The sequence below is a fragment of the Carcharhinus amblyrhynchos genome, chromosome 24, assembly GCF_965287045.1.
Source record: "Carcharhinus amblyrhynchos chromosome 24, sCarAmb.v2.hapA, whole genome shotgun sequence".
Taxonomy (NCBI): domain Eukaryota; kingdom Metazoa; phylum Chordata; class Chondrichthyes; order Carcharhiniformes; family Carcharhinidae; genus Carcharhinus; species Carcharhinus amblyrhynchos.
In genome coordinates, this window is record NC_137347.1 from 2460282 (window position 1) to 2481649 (window position 21368).

Here is a 21368-nt window from a genome sequence, read left to right on the forward strand (position 1 = left end):
GCAGAAGTGGCCATTTTGCCCATTGAGTCCGCACTGATTCTCTGACAGAATATTGTACCCCAGGCCCTCTCCCCTACCCTACCCCTGTAACCCTGCACATTTACCATGGCTAGTTCATCTAACCTTGGGACATTAAGGGGCAATTTTAGCATGGCCAATCTGCCTCAATATTCTAAACTCAAGGGAATACTAGCCAAGTTATCCAAACTGTCCTTTAAGCTGTAGTGTTACTCTGTCTCCTCTCCCTACGCTGGCCCCCCCGCCCCCCCCACCTCTCCACCCACACCCCCACCCCCCCCGCCCCACTCCCCTACCCCATCATTAGGCTCACCGACTCTGGCTGGATGTCAGCAGAAATGGCAACATCATGGCACACACTAGAGGGGGCGAATGGCCTCATTCTGGGCTGTACCTTTGATATAATTTAAAGTAATACACGTGAGGATGGCAGACACAAAGCAGCTTCAGAGCTCTGCTCCATCAAGCTGTTCATCGGCTCTCCTGTCGACTGAGTGAGAGGGAATGAACCTGCCTTCACTAAATTCCACCACTCAGCCTGAAAGATTCTTTCCTTGTTCTGGGGGACAAAAATCGACAGTGCAGCATGGCCCACCCATTCAACCCGACACTAATTAATAATGTTAATTAATCATTCTCCCAGCATCCAGCCAATCCCAGCCGAGCCTCACCTTGGCTTGTTATCAGTGGCCTTTCCTCGAGCTGTGCAGCTTGAGTGAGCATCGTCTCACTGATTGGAGAACTGATTACGTGGTCTGTCGCCCATTCTGATATTTCCATCACCTGGTCCCTGCTGATGCTGAGTTGGGCTTTTCTGGGGTGGGGGTAAAGTCCCTGGCAAAGGGAAGGTCAGCTGTTACGTAAATGTGGGCTGTGATTGGCGGACAATCACTCCTTGACTTAGGGAAGATCAGGTGGTACCCGAGCATGAGCAATGCTTGACTAGCAATTAGTCCTGGCCATCTAGAGGGTCAGGTGGTACCTGAGCGCAGTGTGGGATTGGCCGATGGCTGGTTCTGACATGCCCCCAGAATGCTTTGTTTGGACACCAGGAGATTGAAACCAAATCAGGCGAGGGTGAGGGGAGGTCAACAAACAAACAAAAAGAACAAAGAACAAAATCAGCTCGGGAAACAGGCCCTTCGGCCCAACGAGCCTGCGCCGCCATCTCAACCAGTCCACCTCTCTACCCACGACCCCTGTCTAATGTTTTATGGCCATCCAGATTGAGGGAAACTGATTTAGGGACAATTTATTACTGCCAATCAGCCTAACAGCACATCTTTGGGGTGTGGGAGGAAACCGGAGCACCCGGAGAAAACCCACGCAAGCACGGGGAGAATGCGCAAACTCCCACAGACACCGGCCCAAATCCATGTGTCTGCACAGCAATCAGCGATAGTCACTGAGCTGTCGTCTTGCCCAGTATCTGGTCCAGTTTAGGCACACACTAACAACATGAAGCACTAGGCCAATCTCGAACAACCAAGAGCAGCCCCAGTACGACCCATCGCGTGTATGCCCCTCGTTGGACACGAGGCGGACCAACTTAAAACCTGTGAATGAAAAGAGAAAAAACATTATTATCATACTATACCCATTTACATTACCAGGGACGCCCCAATGCTAATGACCCTTATTTAAAAGGATCTCCTATATCCACCCATCTCCAACTCAGTCATGTGCCTGTCTAAGTTACTCTTAAATGACTCTAGTGTGTTTGCCTCCACCACCTTACTTGGCAGAGCATTCCATACCCCCACTACCCTCTGTGTGAAAAACCTCCCTCTAATATCTGTGTTGTACCTCTCCCCCCTCACCTTAAGTCCATGGCCCCTTGTCCTACGTGTCTCTATCATAGGAAATAGCTTACCTCTGTTTACTCTCCAGACCATTCTGGGAGGGTTGGAAATCCTACTGACCAAGGTCAGTGCGTCAAGTGGAATAAGTTTGTTGAAATGTGTAACGGCAGATTGGGGTCTGAACAAGGCTCTTCCAAACTGAACTGTCCCTTCCTCACTTCTCTGCTTCAATCCTCTTGAGGTAAGGATCAAACCTAAAAAAGGTTTAGTGTTGGTCAAATCCCTTTGCAGCAATCCTAAATAAGTGACCACAAAGTCACACTCCAAAACTGGAGAGAATTGCATCTGATAACTGATAAATTCTGGGGGTGCTCAGTTTTAAGCAGGGATATGCTCACTGGCCCCCAGGATGGAAATCCTAACTGCAGTGGATTCTCTCTCCTCTGCCTAATCCAGAAAATCAGTGTCAGAGGCTTGAGAAAAACTCTTTAGAAGTTAATTACTGAGCAGGAAAGATTAAGGAAAACTCTAAGGCGTTCTACAAATATGTGAAGAGTAAAAGGATGAGATGTGAAGGAATAGGACCTATCAAATGTGACGGTGGGAAAGTTTGTATAGAACCGGTAGAAATAGCAGAGGCGCTTAATGAATACTTTACCTCGGTATTCACGGTGGAAAAGGATCTTGGTGGTTGTAGTGCGGCGGACTGAAAAGCTTGAGTATGTGGACATTAAGAAAGAGGATGTGTTGGAGCTTTTGAATAGCATCAAGATAGATAAGTCTCTGGGACCGGATGGGATGTTCCCCAGGTTACTGTGGGAGGTGAGGAAGAGATTGCAGAGCCTCTGGTGATGATCTTTGCGTCATCGATGGAGACGGGAGAGGTTCCGGAGGATTGGAGGATTGTGGATGTGGTTCCTATATTCAAGAAAGGGAGAAAAGATAGCCCAGGAAATTATCAACCAGTGAGTCTAACCTCAGTGGTTGGCAAGTTGATGGAAAAGATCCTGAGAGACAGGATTCATGAACATTTAGAGAAGTATAGTATGATCAAAAGTAGTCAGCACGGCTTTTTTAAAGGCAGATCGTGCCTTATTTTCAGAAATTTCAGGATTTTCAGAATGCGTTTGACAAGGTACCTCACAAGAGGTTATTACAGAAGGTCAGGGGACATGGAGTTGGGGGTAGGGTGTTAGCGTGGATAGAGGATTGGCTGTCAAATAGGAGGCAGAGAGTGGGGGTCAATGGGTGCTATTCGGATTGGCGGATGGTGACTAGTGGAGTGCCCCAGGATTCGGTGCTGGGGCCTCAGCTATTTACCATTTATATAGATGATCTGGAGGAGGGAACCGAGTGTATGGTGTCAAAATTTGCTGATGACACCAAAATTGGTGGAAAGGCAAATTGTGCAGAGGGTGTGGAGAGTCTGCAGAAGGATCTAGATAGGCTGGGCGAATGGGCCAGGAAATGGCAAATGGAATTTAATGTTGGCAAGTGCGAGGTGGTCCACTTTGGTAGGAATAATGGTAGGAAGGATTATTACTTACGTGGAGAAAAACTGCAGCAGGCGACGGTGCAGAGAGACCTCGGGGTCCTTGTGCATGAGTTGCAAAAACCCAGCTTGCAGGTGCAGCAGGTGGTCAGGAAGGCGAATGGGATGCTGGCCTTCATAGCGAGGGGGATTGAATATAAAAGTAGGGAGGTCTTCCTGCGGCTGTATAGGACATTGGTGAGGCCGCAGCTGGAGTACTGTGTGCAGTTTTGGGTGCCGTACTTACGCAAGGATATTTTGGCCTTGGAGGGAGTGCAGAGGAGGTTTACTAGGCTGATGCCGGAGTTGAGGGGGTTGAGCTATGAGGAGAGGCTGAATAAATTAGGCTTGTACTCGTTAGAGTTTAGAAGAATGAGGGGAGATCTCATTGAGACGTATAAGATGATGAATGGGATGGATAGGATAGAGGTGGAGAGACTCTTCCCGCTCAGAAAGGATAGTAGGACTAGGGGGCACAGCCTCAAGATAAAGGGGGGGCGGTTTAGAACAGAGTTGAGGAGGAACTTCTTCACTCAAAGGGTGGTGAATCTCTGTAATTCTCTGCCCGTTGAAGTGGTGGAGGCTACCTCGCTAAATATTTTTAAGACGCGGGTTGATGGGTTTTTGATAAGAGAGGGGATTAAGGGTTATGGGGAGAGGGCGGGAATGTGGAACTGAGCCAAGACAAATCAGCCATGATCTTATTGAATGGCAGGGCAGGCTCGAAGGGCTAGTTGGCCTACTCCTGCTCTTATTTCTTATGTTCTTTTGTTCTTACGAGCCTGGTTGAATTTTTTGAAAATGTGACTAAACACATTGACGAAGGAAGAGCGGTAGATGTGGTTTATATGGACTTCAGCAAGGCATTCGATAAGGTTCCCCATGCAAGGTTTATTGAGAAAGTGAGGGGGCATGGGATCCAAGGGGACATTGCTTTGTGGATCCAGAACTGGCTTGCCCACAAAAGGCAGAGAGTGGTTGTAGATGAGTCTTTTTCTACATGGAGGTTGGTCACCGGTGGAGTGCCCCAGGGATCTGTTCTGGGACCCTTGCTGTTTGTGATTTTTATAAATGACCTGGATGAGGAAGTGGAGGGAGGGGTTGGCAAGTTTGCCGATGACACGAAGGTTGGTGGTGTTGTGGATAGTTTGGAAGGATGTCAGAAGTTGCAGTGTGACATAGATAGGACGCAAGACTGGGCGGAGAAGTGGCAGATGGACTTCAACCCAGATAAATGTGTGGTGGTACATTTTGACAGGTCCAATGGGATGAAAGAATATAATACTAAGGGTAAGACTCTTAGCAGTGTGGAAGATCAGAAGGATCTTGGGTTTCGGGTTCATAGGACTCTCAAATCAGCCTCGCAGGTGGAGGATGTGGTCAAGAAGGCGTATGGTGTACTGGCCTTCATTAATGGAGGAATTGAGTTTAGGAGTCGGGAGGTAATGCTGCAACTGTATAAGACCCTTGTCAGACCCCACTTGGAGTACTGTGCGCAGTTCTGGTCGCCTCACTACAGGAAGGGTGTGGAAGCTATTGAGAGGGTGCAGAGGAGATTTACAAGGATGTTACCTGGATTGGGTGGCATGCCTTATGAAGATAGGTTGAGAGATTTCGGTCTTTTCTCCTTAGAGAGACGAAGGATGGGAGGTGACCTGATAGAGGTTTATAAGATGATGAGAGGTATTGATCGGGTAGATTCTCAGAGGCTATTTCCCAGGGCTGAAATGGCTGCCACAAGAGGACACAGGTTTAAGATGCTGGGGAGCAGGTACAGAGGAGATGTCAGGGGTAAGTTTTTCACTCAGAGGGTGGTGAGTGAGTGGAATGGGCTGCCATTGGTGGTGGTGGAGGCAAATTCGATAGGGTCTTTTAAGAGACTCCTGGATGAGTACATGGGACTTAATGGGATTGAGGGTTATAGGTAGAGATATGATCGGCGCAACTTGTGGGCCGAAGGGCCTGTTTGTGCTGTAGTTTTTCTATAATTCTATGATTCTATAATTAAACTAAAATCAGAAAGAAAACCAGGGTGTAGGAAATGCTCAGGGTCAGAGTACCGTGTTTCACTCACTGATTCTGAAGCCCTGGACAATTAAAGGCTGCTTCATTAGGTGTCAGTCAACGTTGAGCAGACACATCACAGACATATCTGTGTTTCGCCTGGAATGTTCCGTTTTCCTGTGCAGCTCTAACAGGCGTTGAGGCAGAAGCTGGTGTTTGTGTTTAAACATTGCAGCAATCTGAGAGTTTATAAAGGGACTCTATACCGTGAGGTACTTCCCCTGGCTCAGTATGAAAGGACTCATTCATCCGACAGCATTCCAAGCCCCGCATCTGCGACTGAAAAGCTCATTTTGCCCAGTCCCAACTGGGTTACCTGAGTATTGAGAGTGGGGGTGGTGGGGGGTGGGGACAGGGGAGAGAAGGGGTGAGGGTGGGGCTGCGGGGGAGAGAGGGCTGAGGGAGCCCAGATGTAGCACAGTGACACATAAACCTCCCAGCGAGTGCTGCCTCCCTGTAGCCCACTCAAACCTGAGGCCCGGGTTTGCTGGTCCTTAATTAATAAACTAAACAATAAAAAAAGCCTAATTCCAAAGAAATGTCAGCTTTCTCCTAATGCTTGCTTTGCTCCATCTCAGTTAGTTTGTTTTCCACCTACTCCATGAGTCACTTTGAGCCTCTGCTGTGTCTCGGTGGGAAGCACATTCACCTTAGAGTCATAAGGTTACGGGGCTGAGATCCCAGTCCAGGGACGTGAGCACAAAACCGGGACTGACATTTCAGCACAGCGCTCAGGGAGTGCTGCACCGCTGGAAATTGCCATTTTCTGGATGAGATGTTGATGCCCTCTCAGGAAGATGTATTTTTATTAAGAAAAATGGAGGTGTTTCTCCCCAAGTGTTCGTTTATCCCTTAACCAACATCGCCTTGAACTGTCAAACTTCCGGTGGCACGGTAGCACAGTGGGTTAGCACTGCTGCTTCACAGCTCCAGCGTCCTGGGTTCGATTCCCGGCTCGGGTCACTGTCTGTGTGGAGTTTGCACATTCTCCCCGTGTCTGCGTGGGTTTCCTCCGGGTGCTCCGGTTTCCTCCCACAGTCCAAAGATGTGCGGGTTAGGTTGATTGGTCATGCTAAGAAATTGACCCTTAGTGTCCAGGGATGTGTAGGTTAGAGGGATTAGTGGGTATAATATGTAGGGATATGGGGGTAGGGCCTGGGTGGGATTGTGTTCGGTGCAGACTCGATGGGCCGAAGGGCCTCTTTCTGCACTGTAGGGTTCTATGATTCAATGAAAATGGGAAGAGATGTCCAACAGGTAGCTGACCTGATCGTCTCACACCATCTCCCAGTGTCAGAATTACCCAAAGGAAGCAGTCCTAATCTTTAAAATGTCCTCACTTTAACACTGCTCTGTCGATGACATCCTGCTTCCTAAGGGCCCCTGCCTCATACTGTGTGTCTACCGCTAAAATATAACTCCCTTGTCACAAAGTCTAATTGTTATTCAGTAAACATTGGGTGAGTTCATAGAGAGGTCAGTGAAAGGGCTACAGACACTCTGGCTCCGGTATTCCTGGAGTTATATATATATAAAAATCAATATTATATCCAGCAACATTTCCCTCTCACCATAACAACCTTTAAAGAGAGACAGTAATTATATTTAAATTTGGTTTTTATTGGTCATATAAAATTGCTGCTTATGGAGCAAGAGATGAAAGCACCAATTAGTGAAAATAGTCCTTGGAAAGAGCTGAATTTCTGAGACAAATTAATCTGACAGTTTCACTATTTTGCTTCATACCCCCCGAGTGCGTCACAGCTGTGAGCCCAGGATTATTACAGGGTATAATTTGACACTTTTCCTTGATTGACTAATTAATAACAAATGGATTAGCAGTCCCAGCAGGAACTAATACACAATCTTTCTTAACATGTGAAGCATTAACTTCTGTGTTAACCATGTAAGCGTTGGATTGCATTCACTGTGTCGAGGGATGTAATAAGGACAAGCGTGCCTCTCACGTAATGGGGTTTGAATCATCTCCGATCGGTGAAGGTCGGAGGCTTTCTATCTCAATCACCGGGACCTCAGTGAGGGAAACAGATCTTTTCCTAACACCCACATTCACCACTTGTGATTACTATCAGGAGTTCCTCCTTCCTTCCAAAGAATCCACCTCGCCCCCTTTTCTCACCTCCCTTCCATCGTTACTGAGCGGGTCTAAAGGCACGTCGCACACAGTCACCCTGTTAATTTGTACATTTCCCGATTCCCCAGTCTCGGTCAATCTGGAAACTCTTCAAATTCAGGATCTGTGGCACTAACCATTACCTTTGATGTAGCCTCTCTTTTACCCCAGGTGATGCCATGCACTCGAGTGTCGTTTCGGTAGAAATATCCTAACCTATACCTTAGTTCAGATCGGAATCTGTGGGTCTGGATAGTGGCAGTAATCAGTTCTACAATTTAGTCAACTATTACAAGGCTAATAACATTCACATTTACTTCCTTATTATTCTAGAGACCACACTGGCTGCAGGTGAGGTTCACATTGAGAGATCCCTCCCCATTTTACAAATATCAATGTGACCCCTCTCTCCATGATCCAGATCTCACTGAGAAACCCTCCCCTCCCTACAATCTCATGCGAGACCCCTCCCAATGATCCAGTCTCACTGTCAGACCCCTCCCCATGATCCAGTCTCACTGTCAGACCCCTCCCCATGTTCCAGTCTGTCAGACCCCTCCCCATGTTCCAGTCTCACTGTCAGACCCCTCCCCATGTTCCAGTCTCACTGTCAGACCCCTCCCCATGATCCAGCTTTCCCTGAGAGACCCCTCCCCATGTTGCAATCTCACTGTGAGACCCCTCCTCATATTCCAGATCTCACTGAGAGACGCCTCCTCATATTCCAGGTCTCACTGAGAGACGCCTCCTCATATTCCAGGTCTCACTGAGAGACGCCTCCCCATTTTACAAATATCACTGTGAGACCCGTCCCTACGTTCCGAGTCTCACCATGAGACCCCCTCCCCATGCTAAAGTCTCACTGTGAGTCTGCTCCCCGTGTGACAGGTGTCACTGTGAGACCCCGTTTTCAGAAAGCAGTGGAGGCTGGGACTTGAACTTATTCAAGGCTGAGTTGGATTGACTTTCGATGGACAAGAGAGGCAAGTGTTGTGGGGGGGCCAGACAGGGAGGTGGAGTTGAAACGATAAACAGATTAGCCATGGTCATATTAAATGGTGGAGCAGGCTTGATGGGCGAATAGTCTCGTACTGCTCTGGAACCCTACGCTGCTAAATATCATAGAACTAAAGGATGGATAATGTAGGTAAAGAATAGTTTATTGACAGGTTATTTCCCTCATTAAAATGCCTCTGACGTGAATGGGGAATTATTATTGGATTTCCAGCTGTGAAAAATATTGGGGATTAAACAAATGGTCAACTGGGCTGTAGATTTGAGTCCTTGCATTTTATTTGGAAATTACTTCATGCGCATGTGACTCCAGTTATCCTGTTAATATTGAAAAATTCAAATGGAAGTTGTTTTAGTGTCTTTGGAGTACTCTATTGTTGGTGTGGATTAGCTAATGTGGCACAGAACTGGTATCAAGAAAAAAAGGCAAGTTTGCCTATGATTCATCTTGTGCAAGGACTGATTGTCCATTATTGTTGAAGCATTCGTGACATTATCCTGGCAGAGTGTGGAAATGCTTTTTTATTTTAAACAGGTGACGCTAACTTTATAATGTACAACGGTTGTCAGTAAGGTATAATCCGATTATAAAGTGGGATTCATATCCTGGCTATGACTAACATTTTGCTTATCCGTTGCATTTTTGCCTCCCGGATGAAATATAAATCATCTTATCCCAGACCTGGATTATTCGGATTGAGAACTATCACTTTGTGAGCCCTATGTAATGAAAGTAGAAACCTAAATAACATTTAATGTCTCTTATTACCATTATGTACTAATGCATAAATAGGATGCCTCAGAATGTGGTAGTAATGTCCCTAGTTCTCCACCAGAAACTTTGGGTTTGAGTCCAACCCATAGATAGAACCCTACATTGCAGAAAGAGGCCCTTCGAGTCTGCACCGAACACAAACCCACCCAGACCCTACCCCCATATATTATACCCACTAATCCCTCTAACCTACGCATCCCTGAACACGAAGGGGCAATTTCTTAGCATGGCCAATCAACCTAACCCGCTCATCTTTGGACTGTGGGAGGAAACCGGAGTACACGGAGGAAACACACACAGACACGAGGAGAATGTGCAAACTCCACACAGACAGCGACCTGAGCCGGGAATCGAACCCGGGACCCTGGAGCTGTGAAGCAGCAGTGCTAACCAGTGCGCTACCGTGCCACCCAAGGATTTGTTGGCCGTGGAAGGAGTATTCAACACGGCTCAGTGGGCTGACAATCAGCTCTGGAATCCTCCCACCACTTCCCTCACTAATCCCCAAATGGTTAAAACAACCATCTGGCCATGAAAGTGTGTGTAAAAAATGTGCTAATTAGAAATTGAAATGTACAAGCATTAGGAGATGCCTGTATAATAAAGATCAAAAGAAAAATACAGCATGGGAACAGGGCCTCTGGCCCTCCAAGCCTGTGTCATTTGAGTGTTGCATGATTTTTGATTCCATTAATTAGAGATTAAAGCATCTGATCAGAGGGTTTAAATGATGAAAGAGCGAAGGTAAAGGTGCTTCTTTTGAATGTCATTTGGTTCCTGGGGGAAGTGCTGACATTCCTGTTGCATTGGGCTACTCAAAGCAGATTAAAGTCACTTAGCCCGTGATTGTTGAAGACTTGAACCTGAAGTCAGTTTTATTTTCCGGATTTGTGACATAAACCAGAAGCTGAATGAAATGGTCTCAGGAGGGTTTGCAAAGCTGTTGATGAAAGTATTGCTGGATTGAAGAAAAAAAAAATCAAGGTTTCAGCTGAGAAATTGTGTATCCTCATAATTCAACGGTTTTACTCCAGAAACTGGGTTAATCAGTTCCTGGAATTGAACTGTCATTCACTGGGCACGAGGAAGTAAATCGTGCTGTGTGCAATTAGTTCTGGATACTTCAAATAAAATCCAAGGTAACAATTAAATGGACGCAAAGATTTGAACATCGATAAATCTGAATGTTGAAATGAAAGAGGGGTAGATTGCATTGCATCACACAGTTTGCTTAGGAAGGAAGCTCTTTGAGAGGGTGCAGAGGAGATTGTTCAGAATGGTTCCGGAGTGAGGGATTTTAGGTCGAAAGATTGGAGAAGTTGGCGTTGTTATACCTGGAACAAAGATTCAGGGAAATTTGAGAGTGGCGTATCAGCTTAAAACTACTTTAAATAGAATAGAGAAAGAATAAATATCCCTGGGGTAGCACTGTGGCGCAGCGTTTAGTGCTGCTGCCTCACAGGACCTGGATTCAGTTCCTGGCTTGGGTCACTGTCTATGCAGTGTCTACACGTTCTGCGTGGGTTTCCTCTGGGTGCTCCCATTTTCTCCCACAATCTAAAAGGTTAGGTGCTGGTGGTGCATTGGCCATTATAAATTCTCCCTCAGTGTACCCGAACAGGCACCGGAGTGTGGCGACTAGGGGATTTTCACAGTAACTTAACTGCGGTGTAAATGTAAGCCTATTTGTGACTTCTAATAAATAAATATTAGCCTGATTATTGAAGGACTTGGAGATGGATAGTTTTGGGCAAGAGATACAGGAAGATGTGAGGGCGAACCTTTGTACGCATGGTGAAAATGGTCTGGAACATGCTTCTTGTGACATGGTGAAGAGAAACGCAAAGAATGATTTCAAAGGGGAACAAGAACTTGAGATGAAGAAACTTGCGTGGTTATGGGGAAAGAGTGCAGAGAAGGATTGAATAGATTGCACTTAGTGAGCTGACAAATACTGAGTCGGCTAAATAACCTCCTGCTGTGACATAATGTCTCCCTCCATCCCCATGTTACAGTCTCACCGTGAGAACCCTCCCCACGTTACAGTCTCACCGTGAGAACCCTCCCCATGTTACAGTCTCACCGTGAGAACCCTCCCCATGTTACAGTCTCACTGTGAGAACCCTCCCCATGTTACAGTCTCACCGTGAGAACCCTCCCCATGTTACAGTCTCACTGTGAGAACCCTCCCCACGTTACAGTCACACCGTGAGAACCCTCCCCACGTTACAGTCACACCATGAGAACCCTCCCCACGTTACAGTCACACCGTGAGAACCCTCCCCACGTTACAGTCACACCGTGAGAACCCTCCCCACGTTACAGTCACACCGTGAGAACCCTCCCCACGTTACAGTCACACCGTGAGAACCCTCCCCATGTTACAGTCACACCGTGAGAACCCTCCCCATGTTACAGTCTCACTGAGAGAACCCTCCCCATGTTACAGTCTCACTGTGAGAACCCTCCCCATGTTACAGTCTCACCGTGAGAACCCTCCCCATGTTACAGTCTCACCGTGAGAACCCTCCCCATGTTACAGTCTCACCGTGAGAACCCTCCCCATGTTACAGTCTCACCGTGAGAACCCTCCCCATGTTACAGTCTCACCGTGAGAACCCTCCCCATGTTACAGTCTCACTGTGAGAACCCTCCCCACGTTGCAGTCACACCGTGAGAACCCTCCATCCCCATGTTACAGTCTCACCGTGAGAACCCTCCCCACGTTACAGTCACACCGTGAGAACCCTCCCTATGTTACAGTCTCACCGTGAGAACCCTCCCCATGTTACAGTCTCACAGTGAGAACCCCCCCCCCCCCCCCCCCCCCTGTGTTACAGTCCCACTGTCAGACTCCTTCCTATATTACAGGGAATGGTGAGAGCCATAAAACCAGGACTCTGGCCAGTGTGCAATTATGTTGCAATTCTCTTAATGGTGGAAGGTGACATGGACTCTATTTGCATTTATTTGCATCTCAGGAATGCTCATTGAAACAGCTACCCACTGTCAGGCCATTCAATCTTGTGTCACGCCAGCAGCAAATTATATCGGCAACAAATCTGATTGCTAAAAAGCGGTGTGTGCAAGGTGATCCCCAGTTTGCCAGAGGCTTCAGGATGAGTACAACAACCTACTGCTGCACTGCTCCTGATTGCTGTTTACCACTTTTCTGGGGTAGACAGGTTCTTGCCTCCATCTCCACGCTGAGATGGTCTTCATGGGTGGCACCGCGCTGCTGGACCCGTGCACCCTCCTGTGTTACCGAGTCAGATTTCTGATTGATTTGATTTATTATTGTCACATATTGGGATACAGTGAAAAGTATTGTTTCTTGTGTGCTATACAGACAAAGCATATTGTTCAGAGTGCATACGGGAGAAGGAAAGGAGAGGATGCATGACGTAGTGTTTCAGTCATAGCTAGTGTGTAGAGAAAGATCAGCTTAATATAAGATAGATCCATTCAAAAGTCTGATGGAAGCAAAGAAGAAGCTGTTCTTGAATCTGTTGCTACATGACTTCAGATTCCTGTATCTTTTTCCTGATGGAAGAAGGTGCAAGACAATATGCCTGGGATATGTGGAGTCCTTAATCATGCTGGCTGCTTTTCCAAGGCAGCAGGAAGTATAGACGGAGTGAAGGGATGGAAGGCTGGTTTGCGCGATGGATTGGGCTATGTTCACAACCTTTTGTAGTTTCTTGTGATCTTGGTCAGAACAGGAGCCATACAAAGCTGGCACAGTGGTCGGCATTGCTGCTTCACAGCGCCGGGAACCTGGGTTCGATTCCCGGCTTGGGTCACTGTCTGTGTGGAGTTTGCACATTCTCCCTGTGTCTGAGTGGGTTCCCTCTGGTTGCTCCGGTTTCCTCCCACATTCTGAAAGACATTCTGGTTTGGTGCATCAACTCCAACAGGTGCCGGACTGTGGCAACTAGGGGAATTTCACAGTAATTTCATGCAGTGTTGATGTGAGATTTACTTGTGACAAATAACTAAACTTTAAAAACAGCTGTGATACATCCGGAAAGGTTGCTTTCTATAGTGCAAGTGTAAAAATTTGTCAAAGTCCTAGTGAATATGCTGAATTTCCTTAGCCTCCTGAGAAAGTAATGGCATTGGTGGGCTTTCTTAACTATAGTGTCAGTGTGGAGGGACCAGGAGAGGTTGTTGGTGATCTGGGCATTTAGAAACTTGAAACTTTCGACCATTTCCACTTCACCACTGTTGATGTGTAGACAAGGGCATGTCCTCCCTACACTTCCTGAAGCCGATGACTATCTCTTTCATTTTACTGACACTGGGAGAGAGATTATGGTCATCGCACCATTTCACCAAATTTCTTTACTCTCTTCTCTACTCCGTCTCATCATTGTTTGAGATCCATTGTGTATGATGCACTGCACTTAGGGTTGGGAAGCACAAGAGTCTTCTTGCTCCTGATGTCCCACAGCAGTGGTCAACTGGACAGAACCATGCTCTGGGTCTCATGTGGGCACCACAACAAAGATCTGAAGTTTGACTGGTGGCGGAGTGAGAGGTGAGGCTGGGGGAGTGATTTGGGTGCAGCCGAATGAAGGCAGTGTGGAAGGTGAGGGGGAAACTGTGTGGGCTCACTATGGCACTGAGAGGGCAAGGAGGGGCAAATCTGGCACGTGGACCTTCCAACCTGTCAGCAGAGTGGAGGAACCAGCTGCCAGCCCGCAAGGAGTGTGAGTGGGGAACTTGCTCGTGCATAATTAATGAGGTTCCAAGTGCGGCATCTGGCATGGGAGCCACCCGTCACCGCACTGAGTGTCAAAATGGGAGCATTCCATCCTCTGATATCAATGGAAATAAAAGTGGGGAAAGTGTAAAAGGTGTAAATGGTTGAAACCGACCTTTTTGAAGTAAAGCGCAAAGTTAACATTCAGCTCAATAAGTTTTAATTTCAGCATCTGCCCTCACTCTGCTGCACTTGTAGTTAAGCTCGATGTAATCATTAATTTTCTTATTCTCCAGGGTCAGGTTGGCTTTCCTGGACCTCCGGGACCAGCGGTGAGTATATAACCCCCCTCCCCAAACCCTGCCACATACCCATACCCACCCCCCCCAACTCTCCCCTCACTATTATATAACCTCCAGCTTTGCTTATATCAACCCTGGCATCTTCACTCATCGTAAGACAATTTAATGCTTTGTCAATTAATCGCCCTGTGCTCAGATTTAACAAGACCTCACTGATGACCATATTTTGTGTCTTGTTTATTTTTAGGGATCTGGAACCATGGGACCACGTGTAAGTACAGCAGATTTACAGGAATATCAATTGCTATCCACAGTTGTGAGAAGGTTGTGATGTTTGTGGTTTAAGGAGGGATTGAGCTTTAATTTTTCCAAGACGGGGAAATGAGCCGACTATGTTTTGCTGTTGAATGTTTTTTCCCATTTCCATTTTGTGCCCAAAGAGAAGGAAGTCGAAACAGATTCAGTTGCAACTTTTGGAAAGAAACTGGAAGAAAAACAGGGACACAGGGGTATGATGAGAGAGCAAGAGACTGGAACAAAAATAATTTAACACATACCTTTGGCAGTCTTCATTATCGGTGGAAGTGATTTGTGCAAGGCAGTTACAATCAACCCTGACATATAATACCAATCTGGATCCTTACTAACCTCCAGAACCCAGATTTCCATATTTCCATATCTCTCCAAAGCTACAGGCACTTTGGGCAAATGTTGGGAGGCCCATTTCAAATAAGATAGAAAAAACACAGTAGGCTCATGATAAGAAGCATGTGGAGTCAATCAACAAATAGCTGAATGGATAGAAAATTGACCACATGTTAGAAAGTAAGGTTCAAGGATAGTTGGTCAGATTGGAGCAAGGTAGAAAGTGTGCCCCACTCGGGTCAGTGCTGGGATCATTGTTATTTGTAGTTTTAATTTAGATTTAGGATCAAGTAAGTCAGTGTCTGTAGGTGAAACCAAGATTAGGATTATAGCTAACTCTACAGAAGAATGAACATTGATACAAGAAGTTGTCAAAAAACTGGCAGTCTGAACAGGGTAAGTGGCAAACGAATTAAATAGATATGTGTGAGGTGGTGCAATTTGGTAGAAAAGGTCTTTTCTAAGGCATACATTATGTATACATTATGGAAACATTATGTATGCCTTAGAAAAAACCAAACTGAAGGTGAAGAGAGCAAAGTGAGCCGGGATACAGGAGAACAAATCAATAAGAGCAACATCGCAGAAAATGTTAATAAAGCACTGGGATTTATTTCTAAAGATACAGAATTCAAAGGGAGTGAACTTGTGTTAAACTTGCATAGGTCTCTGGTTATCCTGTATCATGAACCATGCTGATTTTATTTACAGGGGTGTCCCACACTGAAGCACTGGTTTGTAATGGTTATAGGTTTTGGAACGGTGAGAGGAGTCATGTGAAACCCCAATGAAAATAACCAATCAATAGCTAAAATCATCAGACAACATTTATTAAAGACTATTTAATAAATTAAAGATGAATACACACAAACAGGATCACAATACGCTTAAGACAATTAAATATATGAATCATTAAAGTTTAAGTAGAAATTACCTCTTGTTCCAAATATATATCTATGATCCCTGAACTTCTTAAGATCTCCCCCTTCCCAAAAATCATCCAAATTAAATAAATCTATTAGTCAAATCCAATTTATAGTTACCACACAATACAAGGCTGAGAGTCAGGTCTAGGAAATATCTTTTCCTGGTCCAGCGAAGATATTTAAACTTTCATTACGAAGGTTTCGGCACTGCCTTTGTTCTAACACCTAGATGTAGGCCTAGCCTCCTGGCTGTGAGTTATGGACTGGCCTCTAGGGTTGTTAGATGTAAACTGGCCCCTTAGCTGATGGATTAACCTGGCCTGCCTGCTTCCCAGGGAGCTGGCAATTATACCATTTCTTCCTCTTTAATTCTTCAATCTTTGTATTTGGCTGTCTGCATCTCTCAAATTCCTTGACTCTAGAAATTAGCATGTGTATACCTCCAACTGATAAGTCCCCTGGTCCAGACGGGATTTACCCTAGGATTCTATGGGAGGCAAGAGAGGTGATTGCAGAGCCACTGGCTCTGATCTTCAGGTCGTCGTTGGTCTCTGGTATAGTACCGGAAGATTGGAGGACAGCGAATGTTGTCCCATTGTTTAAGAAGGGGAACAGAGACTTCCCTGGGAATTATAGACCAGTGAGTCTTACTTCTGTAGTGGGCAAGGTTTTAGAAAGAATTATTAGGGATAGGATTTATAGTTATTTGGAGAGTAATGAATTGATTAGAGATAGTCAGCATGGTTTTGTAGCGGGAAGGTCGTGCCTTACTAACCTTATTGAGTTCTTTGAGAAGGTGACCAAAGAGGTGGATAGGGGTAGGGCAGTAGACGTGGTATATATGGATTTTAGTAAGGCGTTTGATAAGGTTCACCTTGATATGCTTCTGCAGAAAATGCAGATGTATGGGATTGGTGGTAATTTAGGTACTTGGATCAGGAATTGGTTAGCAGATAGGAGACAGAGGGTGGTGGTTGATGGTAATTATTCATCATGGAGTTCGGTTACGAGTGGTGTGCCTCAGGGATCTGTTTTGGGGCCACTGCTGTTTGTAATCTTTATTAATGATCTGGATGAGGGCATAGTTGGGTGGATTAGTAAGTTTGCTGATGACACCAAAGTCGGAGGTGTGGTAGATTGTGAGGAAGGGTGTCGAAGTTTGCAGGGTGACTTGGACAGGTTGCAGAGCTGGGCCGCGAGGTGGCGGATGGAGTTTAATGCGGAGAAGTGTGAGGTAATCCATTTCGGTAGGAATAACAGATGTGTTGAGTATAGGGCTAACGGGAGGACTTTGAATAGAGTGGAGGAGCAGAGGGATCTAGGTGTATGTGTACATAGATCCCTGAAAGTTGGGAATCAAGTAGATAAGGTTGTTAAGAAGGCGTACGGTGTCTTGGCGTTTATTGGTAGGGGGATTGAATTTAGGAGTCGCAGCGTCATGTTGCAACTGTACACAACTCTGGTGCGGCCGCACTTGGAGTACTGTGTGCAGTTCTGGTCCCCACATTACAGGAAGGATGTGGAGGCTTTGGAGAGGGTGCAGAGGAGGTTTACCAGGATGTTGCCTGGTATGCAGGGGAGGTCCTATGAGGAGAGACTGAGGGATTTGGGGTTGTTTTCACTGGAAAGAAGGCGGCTAAGAGGGGATCTTATAGAAACATATAAGATGATTAGAGGTTTAGATAGGGTGGATGGTGATAGCCTGTTTCCTCGGATGGAGAAAGCTAGCACGAGGGGGCATGGCTTTAAATTAAGGGGGGGTAGTTATAGGACGGATGTCAGGGGCAGGTTCTTTATCCAGAGGGTGGTGAGGGACTGGAATGCCCTGCCTGCTGCAGTTGTAAATGCGCCTAGTTTGGGGGCGTTTAAGAGATTGGTGGATAGGTTTATGGACGAAAAGGGATTGGTTTAGATTAGTGGGTCAATGTTTTTTTTTTAAAAATAAGACTGGTCGGCGCAACATTGTGGGCCGAAGGGCCTGTTCCGCGCTGTAATGTTCTATGTTCTATGTTCTATGATCTCTCAGTCATCTAGGTAGACTGTTTCCTACCAATGGAGCAATTTACACCTTGTTTTGATTAGATGCTTGCTAATCTCATTACTGGGAAAATCACATCTTTTGAATTCTGGCTACTCGTGTTTCAAGACACATTTCTACCTGTTGCTGGGCAAATCACAGCCTATGACATTGTGTTAAATTCTTGTTACTGTTTATTACGAGGCAGATCCACGACACTTGCACTTGGAGTAGGGCACAGCTTAACCTCCATACCATAGGAGCATTAGAGAAAATGCAAATGAAAAAGTATACAAGGTCAATAACTGAGAGATTACAGCTATTGGGAAATATTGACCAGATTGAAGCTTTATTCTTCAGAGATGATTTAGAGGTGACCAGCTAGAGGTTTTAACAATTGTGAATGGTTTGGACAGGTGAAGTGTGGGTAGAATGATTCCAAATGTGACAGAACTCAAAACCAGTAGCCATATATACAAGTCAGGAATTAATAAATCCAAAAGAGAGAAAAGAAACAAAAAATCTTAATTGAGAAAGTGGAACTTGCAATTGCAGGAAGTGGTTGAAACAGATACTTTGGATACATTCAGAAGAAAAATCATAGAATCCCTGCAGTGCAGAAGGGGGCCATTTGGCTCATTGTGTCTGCACCAACTCTCTGACAGAGCATCTCCCAGTCACCCACATATTCCCCTAACCTACACATCATGGGACATTAAGGGGCAGTTTAGCATGACCTATCCACCTAACTTACACTTTAGACTCTAGACAGTGGGAGGAAACCCATGCTGTCACTGGGAGAACAAACTCCCACAGACAGTCACCCTAGGCTGGAATTGAACCTGGGCCCCTGGCGCTTTGAGGCAGCGGTGCACGCCACTGTGCCACCATGAGTACATGAGAGAAGTAGAGGTAGAAAGATGTGCTGAAAGGCTGAGATAGTGACAATGAATAAGAGGAGACTCATGAAGCATAAACACCCATCACGGACTAGTGAGCCCAGTGGCCTGTTTCTGTGCTGTATATTTTATGTAATTCTACATAAAATGGATCCGGTCATAACACCAGTGTTTCAGGGGCAGTCTAAGATCACTGACCCCATTTAGAGGCTGTTATCCCATTAACAGTGAACATTAACCAGAGAGAGAGAATTACAATTAGTGTAATTTTACCACTTTGTCGTTGATTACTGAGCAGCAGTTATTTTGCCTGTTATTCAGCTGATCGTGCCAGTTGTGGAATTGTAAGGCACTCTCTGAATGTCAAACCACTGAATCAAGTAGCACTCAGGCTCCCCACCTTAGTAAGTTGTGTTTAAAATTGATGGGTCCTGCATGATGTCATTTGCCTGTTATCGGTGTGTCATTTATATCCCCGTGATTCTGAACCCTGTACAAAACTCTGGTGCAGCCGCATTTGGAGTATTGTGTACAGTTCTGGTCGCCGCATTATAGGAAGGATGTGGAGGCATTGGAAAGGGTGCAGAGGAGGTTTACCAGGATGTTGCCTGGTATGGTGGGAAGGTCTTATGAGGAAAGGCTGAGGGACCTGAGGCTGTTTTCGTTAGAGAGAAGAAAGTTAAGAGGTGACTTAATAGAAGCATATAAAATGATCAGAGGATTAGATAGGGTGGACAGTATGAGCCTTTTTCCTCAGATGGAGATGGCTAACATGAGGGGACATAGCTTTAAATTGAGGGGTGATAGATATAGGATAGATGTCAGAGGTAGGTTCCTTACTCAGAGGGTAGTAAGGGCGTGGAATGCCCTGCCTACAACAGTAGTGGATTCGCCAACATTAAGCGCATTCAAATGGTCATTGGATAAACATGGATGATATTGGAATTGTGTAGGTGAGATGGGCTTTAGATTGATTTCACAGGTCGGCACAACATTGAGGGCCGAAGGGCCTGTACAGCACTGTAATGTTCTATGTTCTTATTCAATAAAATTAGACAGAGTATTATAATAATCCTATAGATTTACAAATGTCATTATTTATTTTATTCAAACCACAACAGTTTTAATGTTACCCAATTTTCATTCAGAACTTGAGATATTGGCATGCATAGCATTGCTTATCATTTCGCGCTACAAAGTTTCTGACTACTTTTTGAAAAATGCAGTGAGATAGCGAGGCTTGAACAGGCTGCAGCTGTTAAACCACCTCCCGCCCCAGCCCATGGCACACTTAGTGCAGAACTCACATATCCTGCTAGTGGAATTAGCTTTGAATGGCTATCAAATTGTTGGAGTGCTGCTGATGACCAATCTCCCCTATACGGGTGAAAGGGGCATGATGATAGCTTTTTCCTTTTTACTTCCGTGGGATGTGCACTGCTGGCTGGGCCAGAAGTTGGTGCCCACCTCTAACTGCCCATGAACTGAGTGGCTTGCTGGGCTATTTCAGGGGGTGGTTAGATTCATAGGAAAACTACAGCACAAACAGGCCCTTCGGCCCACAAGTTGCGCCGATTTACCTCTACCTACTAGGCTTACCTATAACCCTCAATCCTATTAAGTCCCATGTACTCATCCAGATGTCACTTAAAAGACCCTAACAAATTTGCCTCCACCACACCAATGGCAGCCGATTCCACTCACTCACCACTCATTGCTGTGGATCTGGAGTCGTGTATAGGCCAGACCGGGTAAGGACGGCAGATTTCCTTGCCTAAAGGACATTAGTGAATCAGATGTGTTTTACAACAAGCGATGATAGTTTCATCCTCACCATTACTGAGCCATGCTTCCAATTCCAGATTTTATTAACTGAAGTTAAATTCCACCAGTTGCCGTAGTGGGTTTTGAACTTATACCCCCAGATCATTAGCCCAGGTCTCTGGATTACTAGCCTGGGTCTCTGGATTATTAGCCTGGGTCTCTGGATTACTAGCCCAGGGACATTATCAAAGTGCTGTTGTCTCCTCAAGGTCCTGTGTTATAATGGAAACATCATTCAAGCTTCCTTCTGATGTCTCACCCAATATTCCTGTTCAAAGGTATGCTTATGTGGGTATCAGGTTTGGCCAGGATTGATTCAGTAGTTTCCTTGTAATAACTATCTAACTTTGTTTAATGCTTCCTAAGGGTCCTCCTGGTTTGATTGGCCTTCCTGGAGAAATTGGGCGTCCTGGAGCTAAAGTAAGTTATAATTCAATAATAAATATTGTTCTGCTTCCATTAACTTTTTAACCCAATAACTAATTGAAAGCCACATCCTTTCTCTGGCCTTAGAATGGGTAATGTGCTTCTTATTGTGTACTGCACAGCGTCTTATATTCCAGAAAGCCAACTGGTGAAGGATAAAACCGGAGCCAATCTTTACACAGTTTTAAAGCCATTTATTTACTGAGATACACATTACAAATATGCGCCTCCTCACCCTGAAACCACTATTTCAGTATGTTCTTATTTGTGAACACGCCCACCACCT

At 45.6% G+C, this 21368-nt stretch overlaps 1 protein-coding gene across 1 annotated transcript in view; it reads left to right on the plus strand.

Moving 5' to 3' along the window:
* LOC145357699 (uncharacterized) overlaps window positions 1–21368 on the plus strand; it is a 116394-nt gene that overhangs the window by 25536 nt on the left and 69490 nt on the right. Inside the window, exons 6-8 of the mRNA XM_080211124.1 lie at window positions 14340–14375; window positions 14593–14616; window positions 21023–21076. Of these exons, the coding sequence (XP_080067250.1) occupies window positions 14340–14375; window positions 14593–14616; window positions 21023–21076 (114 nt within the window). The remainder of the gene's footprint in view (window positions 1–14339; window positions 14376–14592; window positions 14617–21022; window positions 21077–21368) is intronic.